A 14,200-nucleotide genomic window follows, 5' to 3' on the forward strand; every position below is an offset into this window, starting at 1 on the left:
AGTTCTGGAAACAGCAGATAGTGAACCAGAGTAGTAAAGGCCAATGAACCCAACACAGTTCTGGAAAGTTACTGCAGGAGATTCTGAGAGGCACTATCTACTGGCATTTGGAAAGACGAGGACTAATTAGGAATAGTCAGCATGGCTTTGAGTATGGGAAATCATGTCTCACAAACCTGACTAGTTTTTTTTTGAAGAGGTGAGCTAAACAAGCATAGGACAGGATGGTAGATACTCTACTTGGACTTTTTAAGGCTTTCGACAGGTTCCTCATATGGGTAGCTTGTCCAGGTTAGATCACATGGAATCCATGCTGAGTTTGGCAATTATTACCAGAAGTTTATTCATCACAAGAAACCAGGTCTATACTAACTCAGCAGCAACATACGGACATCACATCACACCCTGTCATTGTTCCTTGCATGGGCAGGGGAAAAACTAATGACAGAAGCACACATTTTTTATCTGCCATGATGTTTAGCAGCGTTGGGCCTGTACTCACAGCAATTTAGAGGATTGCAGGGGGATCTCATTGATACCTACCAAATGTTGAAAGGACTAGATAGAGTGGATGTGGAGAGGATGTTTCCTATGATGGGGGTATCCAGAACTAGAAGGCACAGCCTCAAAATTGAGGGGCAATCTTTTAGAACGGAGGAAAGGAGGAATTTTTTTAGCCAGAGAGTAGCAAATCTGTGGAATGCTCTGCCACAGACTGCTGTGGAGACCAAGTCCATGTATATACTTAAGGCAGCAGTTGATCGTTTCGTAATTAGTCAGGGCATCAAAGGATATGGCGAGAAGGCAGGTGTATGGGTTTGATCTGGAATTGGCCATGATGGGCTGCCAGAGCAGGCCTCATGGGTTGAATGGCCTAATTCTGCTCCTATGTTTTATGGTCCTATGATTCAAAGTTAAAGTCAAAATACACTATCAAAGTATTCTTGTCATAAACAACCTCGAGATTCATCTTCTTGCAAGCAGTCAAGAAACAAAGAAACCCTCACCACAAAGGCAGTCAAACACCCAATGTGTGAATAAAAAGAACAAATTGTGCAAAGAATTAAAGCGTGAACAATTAATACACAGATCATTAACCGCAGAGTCACTGAAAGTGAGTCCACAGCCACGGATCCAGTTTAGCACTGGGGCGAGTGGCAGTGCCCATGGCTGCAGGCCACAGCTGCAGAGTCAGTTCAGTGCTGAGGCAAGTAAAGCCTCAAGGAGTAGCAAGCCGAGAACCGGTTTGTCCTTCACCCTTGGCCTCAACACTTTAATCTTTTAAATCTGGCTCAGAACTTAAATTGGCTGAACATCTGTTTGTTTTTCCACTGTCAGGCCCAGACCCCGCTGCTTCAATACAATCTGAAATTTCAATCCAGCCCACGGTCCACTCCAGCCACTAAAGGCCACCTTCACTCTTGAGAGTCCAGTACGCTGGATCCTTGAGGTAACTGCAAAAACACCAGGTTGTATAGATGGTTCAAAAGCACAACTCTCAAAGGGAAAGTACAGGCTATGGATTGCAGTGATTGTGGACCAGAAACAGCATCTCTAGTCAGTCATTTTGCTTTCTGCCCACAAAACTCATCAGTACCGGCCCATCAGTCCCAGGTCAATAACTTTCCATCAGCTTGGATTCTGACTGACCATAAAGCAGGGGTTCCCAAAATTTTATGCCATGGACCCCCACCATTAACTGAAGGGTCCATGGGCCCCAAGTTAGGGACTCCTGTCTAAAAGAGATTTTTAAGTGATTAGCTTTGTCATATGTGCATCAAAACATACAGTGAAATGTGTCAATTTGATCAAATCAGCTGGAAGCAGCTCACAATTGTCACCACACTTCCAGCACCAACAGATCACAACCTAACCCGCATGCCTCTAGAATGTATGAGGAAATTGGACAACCTAGAGAAACCCCCAAAGTCACAGGGAGAACGCTAAAGCTCCTTAAAGACAGTGGTGGGAATCGAACCCCGACTGGAGATCGCTGGCAATGTAAGCGATTGTGCCAACTACTACTCTACCATGCCACCCCTGTTGAGAATTCCATAATTATGCTTCTTTTTTTTTGAATTTCCATTTTCATCATCTGCAGTTCTCCTGCCCTCAGATAATCCAAGAGTGGGATTTGAAGATGGTACCTTTCAGTCCAAGTGTGGGGATCTCAACTTGCTCCATAGCCATCACTGGTTCCTCCCCACCTTCAGAACCTTCTCCAGCCTCCCCCACGATCTCTGCAGTCCTCCAATCTGGCCTGTTGGTCTTGCTTCATTTCCACACGGTTCCAGCAAGGCGAACTCCAGAGTTTCCCAGCCCCTCAGCATCACTGCCGACTTTTCAATTTGTTCATGCTGCAGTAAACCTGTCCCAACAGCTCATACGGATGTGTATGTAGCCGGAAAATATTCCTGCTGGATCTCTTGGAATGGAGACTCAAAGTAAATTGCAAAAGATTGTTGTATTCAGCCAGAGTACTTTAAAAAAAAACACATACAAACATCAGGCAGCCATTAGTAAGTCCAAAAAGGACTTCAGAAGACACGCCTTTGCCAAGGGGCTATTGGAGTGCGGAAATGGCTGTCCAAATGAATAATCAAATTGCTCTGAAAGGAAAGCTAGGTTGACATGATAGTGATGCACTGATTAAACTACGGAGCCGGTAGACCACATCCCAACAGGATGTGAACGACATGAAGACAGAAGCTCCAGTTTATCATTTGGAATAAACTAGTCATTAGTACTCATGACCACATAAATTAGATTAAGATTAGCTTTATTTGACACATATATTTTGAAATGTACGTCGTTTTCGTGAAATTAAATCAGCAAGAATTGAGCAGAGCAGCCCACACGTCGCCTCGCTTCCAGTGCCAATGTAGCACGTCCACAACTCAGGAACCCTGACCCCGAGGGAAACCCGAGCACCCGGAGGAAACCCATGCAGTCACGAGGAGAACATGCGAACTCCTTACAGACAGTGGAGGGAACCGAGCCCCAGTTTAGCAGCTTGCACTGTAAAGCAATGCACTGAGTGCTATGCTGTTGTGCCACGCCCTACTGGATGTTTATTCAAATAAGAGGAAAAAAACTGCCGTCCTTACCCTATCTTGCTCGTATACGACTCCAGACCCAACAACATGGTCAGGTGCCTAATGCCCTCTGAATTAGCCCAGTAAACCATTTGGTTCAAGAACCACCAGGGACTGTAGACAATAGCAGTGATGAACAGGTCCCAAGAACTGATTAGTGGGGAATAGTGAAGAAACAGAAAGATAAGAGTGCATGGAAGCTCATGGAGCATCGAGACTAGCAAACCCTGCTGGACAGAATGGCCTGCACTACACTTGTAACTTCCATTACCAACTTTTCATCTCTTCCCTTAAAAAAAAGTTAAAAGGTGTTGCACAAGGAGTTAACTAGAGGCATTTCAGGAACTCCCCGTGCACACTGATGATCTATAAATCCAGACTGTGGACCAGGTTGGAATCAATCTTCTGGCAGGACAGATCTATCATTTTTGCAATAAGGAATGACACTGCAGTCAAATAATGCTACACTCACCCTCACAACTGCCTTCCTTTCGTATCCATTAAACAACACCTGGCATGCTGAGTTAGATTCATTATCACTCAGGGGCAACTCCTGAATAAAAAGCACTCTGCGATGGCCTTAGAACCCACCAGCAAGCAGATAATGTATTTTTAAGTAACATGCACAAAATGCTGGAAGAATTCAGCAGGTCAGGCAGCATATATGGAAAAGGATAAACAGTTGACGTTTTGGGCCGAAACCCTTCATCAGGACTGGAAAAAATGATGAGAATTTAGAATGAGGAGGAGGGGGGAGGGGAGGAAAAAGTACATGGTGGTAGGTGACAGGTGAAACTGGGTGGGGGGAGGTGGGAATTTGATTAGTGAAAGAGATAAAGGGCTGGAGGAGGGGAAATCTGATAGGAAAGGGTAAAAGACCATGGAAGAAAGGGATGGGGGGAGGAGCACCAGGAGGTAAGGAGATAAAATGAGGGAGTAAATGAGAATGGGGTACTAGTGAAGGGTGGGGGAGTTCAAATACCAGAAGTTTGAGAAATCGCTGTTCATGCCATTATGTCGGAGGCTACCCAGATGGAATATAAAAGTATTGCTCCTCCACCCTACGTGTGGCAGTAGAGGAGGGCATGGACTGGCATAGCGGAATGGTAATGGGAAGTAGAACTGAAATGGGTGGCCACTGGGTGATCCTGTTTTCTGGCGGACAGAGCATAGGGGATTGGCGAAGTGGTCTCCCAATCTACCACGAGGCCCACCGATATACAGGAGGCTGCACCGGATACAGTAGATGACCCCAACAGACTCACAGATGAACTGTTGCCTCACCTGGAACAACTGTTTGGGGCCCTGAATTGTGGCCTCCTGTATATCGGTTCCTAGCATTTACAGATTTTCTCCTCAAAGGATTTTTAAACAATTCCAAAATCTGACCAGTGCATTATAGTTATTGCCATGAGCAGCCATGTAGGTGGCAAGCATCAGAAGACAATAGGAAAGGTAGGACACTTAGACCATAGACAAAGGAGCAGAAGTCGGCCGTTCGGCCCATCAAGTCTGCTCCGCCATTTTATCATGAGCTGATCCATTCTCCCATTTAGTCCCACTCCCCCGCCTTCTCACCATAACCTTTGATGTCCTGGCTACTCAGATACCTATCAATCTCTGCCTTAAATACACCCAATGACTCAGCCTCCACCGCTGCCCGTGGCAACAAATTCCATAGATTCACCACCCACTGACTAAAAAAATTTCTTCGCATTTCTGTTCTGAATGAGCGCCCTTCAATTCTTAAGTCATGCTCTCTCGTACGAGACTCCCCCATCATGGGAAACAACTTTGCCACATCCACCCTGTCCATGCCTTTCAACATTCGAAATGTTTCCATGAGGTCTCTCCTCATTCTTCTAAACTCCAAGGAATACAGTCCAAGAGCGGACAAACATTCCTCATATGTTAACCCTCTCATTCCCGGAATCATTCTAGTGAATCTTCTCTGAACACTCTCCAATGTCAGCACATCCTTTCTTAAATAAGGAGACCAAAACTGCCCACAGTACTCCAAGTGAGGTCTCACCAGCGCCTTATAGAGCCTCAACATCACATCCCTGCTCCTATACTCTATTCCTCTAGAAATTTCTGACAATCCTGCTCACGATCTGTATACCCAGCCACACAAAAGAAACATTCATATGAAAAACCAACCAGGAGTTCCTCCTGATCCCTCAAACCTCTCCCGAAGCCTCTCATGGCTAATTTTATAGCAACTTTAACTCAACATTCCTGCACAGATAAAAAAAAACCTTCATTTCTTACCAAGGATTAGACACACCTTAAAAATGCTCAAGCTCTGTTTCAAGCACACTTAATGGATTTCAAAGAACTCATGGACTCTGAGTCAAAGAGTTTGCCTCATTTACTTTAAATGGATGTCCCTTATTATTAAACAGTGACCCCCAATGTTAGATTCTCCCAAGAGGAAACATTCTGGCTACTCGCACCTGTGGATTGGAATTGTTTTTTTTATTGTCACATATCCTGAGATAGTGAAAAGCTTATCTAGCATACTGTGCACATAGATCATGTCCACAGTGTGTCCAGGCAGTACAAAGTTAAACAGTAACAGAGTGCACAATGAAGTGCATCAGCTACAGAGAAGGTGCAGTGCAGGCCGCAGACCATAAGGTGGAAGATCATAAAAAGGTTGATTGCGAGGTCAAGAGCCTATCTCTTTGCAATAGGGAACTATTTAATAGTCTTATAACAGCAGGATAAAAGCTAATCTTGAGCCTGATGAACACCTCTTTGAAGCTTTTGTATCTTCTGCCTGATGGGAGAGGGGAAAAGAGTGAACCTATACGTTTCAATTGCCCTCTCCCTTTTCTAAAGTTTAATGGATACAGTCCATCCTGTCCGATCTTACCTCACCAGACCACTCACCCCTTCTGTCCACTGTCCATTATCTAGCAAAACTTCTGACTTGTTTCCAACACATTTACGGCCTTAACGAGTCCAATGCTGTTCATGGCCCCCTACCACTGGGGCTCACCAGTATACTGTGCACACGACAGACAATTGCAGACAATATCTTCAGTCGCATTATTGCGCCAGTTGGAAAGGATTGTGGGATGGGATAATGCCATGTTCCCGTGTGGGAGTGCTACTGGGACAGACACGAGATGTGCACACACGCACGCACTCGTTAATTGTAACAGAGCCGTAACCTCTGCCTCAAGAGTCTTTGCCTCGGATTTTTCTTCCAAAGGGCGCGCGCGCACACACACACACACACACAAACATTGATGTAAACATCGTTCAGCCTCCTGTGAAGAAGCCATATCCTGTGAATTGCAGCCTACACAACAAGGTCCTCCCATGGCAACAAGGTATTACAGCCAATGCACGGTGATGGCTTGTGTCACTTCTACACTTTGATGTTTGCATTCTTAATTAGGGCCGCCAAAGTGCAAACTAAGAACCTCTACCCTATCACGGAAAAGGATTGCAATCTGGGCCAACAGTCATTTAAATATTAATCAGCTGACCCCCACCCCCCCCCACACACACTTGTCCTGCCATCAGGGGCAAGCTCAGGGACAGTGAGCTTGTCTCTGATCCCAGTTGCACTCTCCCCTCCCACCCACAGCCCCCACCCAACACGTGGCTCTCCAACCTCCAGGTTGTGGTGGCAAATAACAAGAACCGGAAGGGCCCAGTCTGTGAGATCAGACTACGCATAGCGCTTACCTTTAAAGGACCCCGAGAACAGGTAAATCCAGGTGAACGCCGGCACGAAGAGAGCAGTGAGCGTGGCTGCGAGGAACTTCCTGCGCCCTCTGCAGATTCCCAGCATCCTGGGGGGGTGGGGGGGCAAATGTCGGCGTGGGGCTGCTGGGCTGATCCTAGGTGGGCAACATCACGTCCTCAGCTGTATGCATGTTAGTGCCTGTAACAGAAAAGAGAGGGTCACTAGGTAACCGGGCCCCATTGTGCTTTCTCCCTCTCTCTCATGCACACGTGTGGCAAATGAGGCAGAGAGGGCACAATTTATCAAGATACGAATTACCACCATACAAAATATATTCATGCAGCACAAAAATAGGCCCTTCTGCCAACAAGTCCGTGCCAATCAGGATACCCATTCTGAGCCACACACATGACCCTTTGTGTGGGGGAAAAAAAATGGCCCTTCAGGTTCCTATAAAATCCTTCCCCTCTCACCTTAAACCTCTAGTTGCTGATTCCCTAACTCTAGAACAAAGAGTGCATTCACCCTGTTTCCACCCCTCCTAATCTTGTGCACCTCTAAAGGATCACCTCTCAAAACTGATGTTTCCAATAGAAACATTGCGCAGTGACCCCTGTATAGAAAGAAGCAGAGTTTCAAACATAATGGATATTTGAAAGAAGAGACCAGCTGTAAACCTATATTGTGGGTCAGAACACAAAAAGAGCCTTTCACACACTGATGACGGGTCTTGGTCTCAAACATCAACTGTTTATTTCCCTCCACAGATGCTGCCTGGCCTGCTGAGTTCCTCCAGCATTTTGTATGTTGCTCCAGATTTCCAGCATCAGCAGTCTCTTGCACACTGGTTCCATTTTATTCTCTACCACATTCCCCGTAATCTTCCCTCAGAATCTGCCACCCACCCCCCCACCCCCCCGCATTTGGGGTCATTTATAGTGGAAAATTAACCTATCAGCCTGCACGCCTTCAGGATGTGGGAGGAGCCCACAGCACCAGCGAGGAAACCTATGTAGTCACGGAGACGATGTTGTAAACCGCCCACAGACAGCGCAGAGGGCAGGATTGAACTTGGCTCGCTGAAGTTGTGAGTGCGTAACTGTACTGCGTTGCTGCCTTTGCAGGTGTTATTTGCAAGTGCTCATGCGCTGGTGGGGCTGCAAGTGATAGTGCGGTAGTGTTAGCACAATGCTTTACGGTAGCAGCAGCCCGGGCTCAATTCCCACTGCTGCCTGTAAGGAATTTGTATATTTCCCCCGCGACCGCATGGGTGCTCCAGTTTCCTCCCACAGTCCAAAGACTAGGTTAATTGGTCATTGTAAATTGTCCCGTGATTAGGCTGGGTTTAAATCGGGGAATTGCTGGGCGGCGCGGCTCAAAGCTGGAAGGGCCTATTCCGCACTGTAGCTCAATAAATATATAAATAATTAAACTCGCAAGAATTCAGAAAGCTGCAGTTTTGACACATGGGGAAAAGGAAAGGTTATATTCATCAATTTAGCCATGACACAGCACTTGCATAGAAAAGAATATTGCAATTCATTTTCGGAAAAGCTAAAAATATTTTTTTTTTGTCCAACACAAACACGTTTTCACTTTAAAAGCTCCCATTGGAATTAAGGCACATCCCAGAGTCAGGTGTTCACACTGCAGGTGCCCACACTGAGGGTGTACTGAAGCTTGGTACTGACTCCACAAAGGCCTGGCGAGGGGAAGGCCCACAAGCCTAGGGTCCCACCACCACTCGACTTCGCAGGGCCAAATCCTAACAAAGATCGCACGCTTTACGGGTATTTCTAAAAGGTCGTAACCCAAGAGGCATTGACTCATTGCAAGAGAATTCCATGGTAGGAAATTGGCTGTCCGTGGCGCCCTGTCTTTTATTATCTGCAGCCAGTAAAGATCTGATCAAGCTTAATGTAAAAGTCAGTCAGGGTAATAGAACATAGAACATTACAGCACAGTACAGGCCCTTCAGCCCTTAATGCTGCACTGGCCTTTTAATCAATCTAACCCTTCCTTCTTACATAACCCTCCAGTTTTCTACCATCCAGGTGCCTATCCAAGAAGCTTCTTAAATGCCCCTTTTATATCTGCCTCTACCACACCCCTGACAGGGTGTTCCATTCACCCATCAATCTCTGTGTAAATAACTTATCTTTGACATTGCGCCATTTCTCCCCATACTTTCCTCCAATCACCTTAAAATTATACTCTCGTGTATTAGCTGTTTCTGCCCTGGGAAAAGTCTCTGGCTATCCACTCGATCTATGCTCCTTATCATCTTGCACACCTCTATTAAGTCACCACTCATCCTTCTAACGAAAAAAGCCCTCGCTCACTCACATGCAGCACTTCGAGGAAAGGAATTGTATTTGTCTACCACAATACAGGTAATTTATTCTAAAGAGATGTTATCTGATACATTTGGACAATTAGCTAAGGAATGTACAAAAGGAGAGCGCACTTTGTACAGGAGGGCAGGGAAAATTCACTGAACAGTTTGCTGGAATGACATGCTGGTCACATGAGCATTAACTTCATCTCTAGTCTATATGGAGGAGTTTAGAAGAAAATTCTTAAAAATCATTTAACACCGTCGATGTAGGGAGCATCCCGAACTAGGGATCATACCCTCAGAACAAGGGTTAGAAGTGAAGCAACGGAAAATTTCTTCACACAGAGCATATTGAATTTTTGAACACAATGAGTAGTATATTTATATAGAGCACTTCTACAGGAAAGCAGCATTCACCATTAAAAACACCTCCTCTCTCTACCTCCACCCCCACACACCATCCAGGCCATATCCTCTTCCTGCTAAAAACCATCGGGCAGAAGACACAGAATTCTTAGTTCCATACCACCAGGTTTGAGATCCGATATTGCCCGACAAACATCAGGCTCCAGAACGAGCATCAATAACTTCACTCACCACTTCTCCAAACTGATTCTACGGTCTACAGACTGAGTACCACACAATCAAAGGAATTCTATGAAATGGTGCATGAGCCAGGTGAGTCACATGACCTTGATATCCAGAAAGAACTTGAGGGACCTGATGTCCAAGTCCTGCTCCTGTTCCTCATGTTTATTGCCTTTAATCTATTCCAGCCTCAAGAGGAGACTCTTTCAACACCTTCTCTAAACCAGCCCACTCTACATCTACAAAGCTGGTTTATACAAATACTGGAAGAAAAGTTACTCTGGGATCCCAAAATCCTCCCATCCACCACCAAATTTCTGAATGGTCCATCAAAACTAACTCACTATTCTTCATTTGCACTAATTTATTAACTATTATAACTTAAAACAATGTTTTTTTATTGTCTTGCACTATACTGTGTCACAAAATAACAGGAACAATAAACTTGATTCTGATCACCAACAGTGCCATCTCTTGTCTTGCCCACAATAAAACTCAATTTGATACAAAAATATAGTCTGCTTATTGGGTTTTGTAGTCAGGACTGAAATTAACTCATCAATCTTATAACGTACACTATATGCTGGATGAACTCAGCAGGTGAGGCAGCAGCTAGGGAAAAGAATAAAGTTTGGATGTTACAGGCTGAGGCTCTTCCTTTGGTGCCCATCTTTGGTGGGCCTTGACACCCAGTGTTCAGTTCCACTCACAGCTCCTCAGTAAACGAAGGAGTCCACCATGCCGGCACACAGCAAGACCTGGATGTCATTCAGTCATGGAGTGATAAATGGCAGATGGCATTGGAACTAGTTCCCTTCATTCAAAGGCCCATAATCCTTTTCAAAGCAAGGTGTCAGAAATACAAGCAGTGTTCCAGGTTTGTACAGATACAGACAGAGCAAACTTTTTACACTTCAGTCCTTCATATAGAAAGACAAATATTAGGCAAACATTGTCTTTCCATACCTGACCACGTTTTTTTTAAAATACTGTTGCCAGCTCAAGAGCAAGCACGCATATCTGTCGTACTTGTGTTTACTGGCACACAACGGAGAACCTTATGCTTCCCCAAGCTGAAATCCATCTCACAGAGTTTCACATGAGCGTTTCACACTTCAGCGATTGCCTTTGCAATTTTAGACTCCCACCTACACCACTTACAATTGACAGCAAACTGTGTGTCCTTGGAAATCCTGGAGAAATGGCCTTGAATTTGTGAATACAATGAGTAATTCAATCTAGCATTTCTTTACATAGAACATCAAGTACCATCTGGAAGTTCATATAAACTACGTGCACATACTGTACACACACATAAATCGATCCCTCTGCGGTTTTAGAGATTGCCTCAGTGAAAGTAGTTCACTTTGGTACACGTACCTACTTTTAAAGTCTTAAGTAATCCCTCAGGAGGGCTTCCAATATGAATCTGCAGATGATGAATTGCCTGATGTCGGAACCACAAACTCTGGGAGCAGATAGTGGGGCTGGGAAGGTTGCAAGCTGGTATGTCCCCTCCACGGTAGACATTACGCCTCTGGTGAATGGACCCATGATTGATAGTACTATCCTAAACACACACAGCTAGAAACAGGCCATTCTGTGCCAACCATTTACTATTTTATTCCCCCTACATTCCCATCATCTCTCACCAGATTCTACCACTCACCTGCATGCCAGGAGCAACCCCCAGTGACCACTGAAGCGACCAGCCTGCATGCCGTTGAGGTGTGGGAGGAGAGTAGAGGTTCCAAAAGGAGTGCACGCAAACTCCACAGACACAGCATGCAAGGTCAAGATCGAACCGGGATGGCTGGACTCGTGAAGGAACAGCTCTACAAACCTCTCCGCTGGATCGCTCCTCTTGCATTCCAACAGGCTCGTGCAAGGTCAGTGCACAGCAACGTGCATCAGCTGCCTGGAGCCACTTCACAGAACCCAAACAAACAGAACCTTTACTCATGTTCTTATCTGCACGACATGCCTCCATTTACACATTGCTTGTTTACCAGTCTTGGTTTGTTCATGTATAACCTTTTATAAAATTCTATTGTATTGCCTTTCTCATATAAATGCCTGAATGAAAATGAATCTCAAAGTAGTGTATGGCAATATGGATGCATATTGATAATAACTTTACTTTGAGCTTTGTCCAGACACAAGCACAGCTTGTTAGCTCAAAGGGATAGGTTCTACGAAGTGACTAATGGACACAGGAGTAGAAAGATAGTGAGAATGAAAATGGGAATTCTACACTGAAAGAAGCTAGGCTTCCTTTTCGATTTAAATTAAGATGCAGAACCATTTTGCTCTATTTGCACGTGGTGGCTCAGACTGCTCAGGATGGCCCCCTGCAGTCAAAGGAACCTGTCGGGCGCAGTCGCTTCCTTCACTGCATCACAGCTTGGTGCGAGAGATTGCAGAGCTGTGGACTCAGCCCAATCCATCGTGGAAACCAGCCTCCTCCTTCATCGACTGTTCCTGCTGTCTCAGTCAAGCAGCCAGCATAATCAAAGATCTCATCCACCCCAGTCATTCTCTCTTCTCAGGAATATACAAATGCTTGAGAACACGTATCACCAGACTCAAGGACGATTCTATCCCGCTGTTATATGCACCTTTTATACAATGAGGATGAACTCATGATCACTCTGTTTACCACGGCGTGGTCCTTACAGCTCATCTGTCTACCTACAAGTGTATCATCTCTGTAACCAGCACTACATTCAGTGGCCACTTCATTAGATACCTCCTGTACCTACTAAAGTGGCCACTGAATGTATGTTCATGACCTTCCGCTGCTGTAGAAGAGTTCACTTCAGAGTTCGACATGCTGTGCATTCAGAGATGCTCTTCTGCATACCACTGTGGATATCCACATGGATATTTGTGCTACTGTCACCTTCCTGTCCACTTGAACCAGTCTGGCTATTCTCTTCCAGCTTTCCTTATTAACAAAGTGTTTTTCCCCACAGAATTGCCACTCACTGGATGTTTTTATTTTGTTTTTCGCAACATCCTATGTAAACTCTAGAGACTGTGTGTGAAAATCCCAGGATATTCAAACAACCCCGTCTGGCACCAAAGTTCAAAGTAAATTATATAATCCAAATACATGTCACCATATACAATCTTGAGATTCAACAATCATTCCATGGTCAAAGTCTCTTAGATCATATTTCTTCCCCATTCTGATGTTTGACCTGAACAACTGAACCTTTTGAGCATGTCTGTCTGTGTTTATGCATTGAGTTGCTGCCACATGATTGGCTGATTAGATATTTGCATCAACAATTAGGTGTATAGGTGGACCTGATAAAATGGCCACTGAATAAATATCATAATTGGATGCACGTCAGCTGTGGCAGGGTTTACAGGCCACTACTTCCTGTAAGGCGAAATCCAACATCATAAATATCTGTGAGGGTTCAGTCCCTGATGAGCTCAACACCTTTTAGGCACGTTTTGAAAGGGAGAATAAAACAATACCCCGTGCAAATCCCTGCAGCATCTGGTAGCCTGTTATATCTGCCTCAAAGGCCTACATCAGATCATCAGAAGATGAACCCTCACAAGGCATTAGACCCCAATGGTACATCACACACAAAATGCTAGAGGAACTCAGCAGGCCAGGCAGCATCCATGGAAAATAAGTACAGTCGACATTTCGGGCCTAAGTCCTGTCGAACAGCAGAATTTCAGATAGCGACGAGGAGGGAAGATGGATCTGCTGGTTGAGAAGCAACATCAACCTTGCACTCAATATCAGTGAGACCAAGGAATGGATTGTGGACTTCAGGAAGGGGAAGTTGGGAGGAGACACATTAGCCCTCATTGGGAGGAAAGACTGAGCAGCTTCAAGTGCCTTGGTGTCAACATCTCAGTGGATCTATCCTGGGCCCTTCACAATGGCGCAATCACGATGAAAGCATGCCAGGGGCTAAACTTCATTAAGAGTTTTTGGGAACTTTGGTAAGTCACCAAAAACTAGCAATTTTTTTTTAAAAATCAGACATGCCATGAAGACCTTTTTCCACTGGTAGTATCACTGAATGTTACTGAAGCACCAATGCACAGGATCGGTAAAAGCTACAGAGAGATGTAGACACCGCCAGCTCCATCATGAGCACGAGCCTCCACACCATCGAGAACATCTGCAAAAGGCAGCGCCTCAGGGAGGCAGCATCCATCCCCAAGGAGCCTCACCATCCAGGACGTGCCCTCTTCTCATTTCTACCCATCAGGGAGGAGGTACAATAGCCCGAAGATGCTCACACAATGCTTTCGGAACACCTTCTGAATAGTCCATGAACCGATGAGCACCACCTCACTAATTTGCTCTTTTTGCACTAATCTCTCTTACTGTAACCCTACAGTATTTTAATGTATCACACTGTATTGCTACTGCAAGCAACAAATTTCCCGATTCAACTACCTTGTTGGCACATTTAAATTTATCAGACTGAGAGAGTGAGT

At 45.1% G+C, this 14,200-nt stretch overlaps 1 protein-coding gene across 5 annotated transcripts in view; it reads right to left on the reverse strand.

Moving 5' to 3' along the window:
• The window catches only part of large1 (LARGE xylosyl- and glucuronyltransferase 1), a 442,193-nt gene that overhangs the window by 299,847 nt on the left and 128,146 nt on the right, over positions 1-14,200 (reverse strand). For all 5 annotated transcript variants that reach the window (XM_072268022.1, XM_072268024.1, XM_072268023.1 and 2 more), the window contains one exon: positions 6,798-6,996. In XM_072268022.1, the coding sequence (XP_072124123.1) occupies positions 6,798-6,903 (106 nt within the window). In that variant the 5' untranslated portion in view covers positions 6,904-6,996. The remainder of the gene's footprint in view (positions 1-6,797; positions 6,997-14,200) is intronic.

Source organism: Mobula birostris, chromosome 9 (assembly GCF_030028105.1).
Source record: "Mobula birostris isolate sMobBir1 chromosome 9, sMobBir1.hap1, whole genome shotgun sequence".
Lineage (NCBI taxonomy): Eukaryota > Metazoa > Chordata > Chondrichthyes > Myliobatiformes > Myliobatidae > Mobula > Mobula birostris.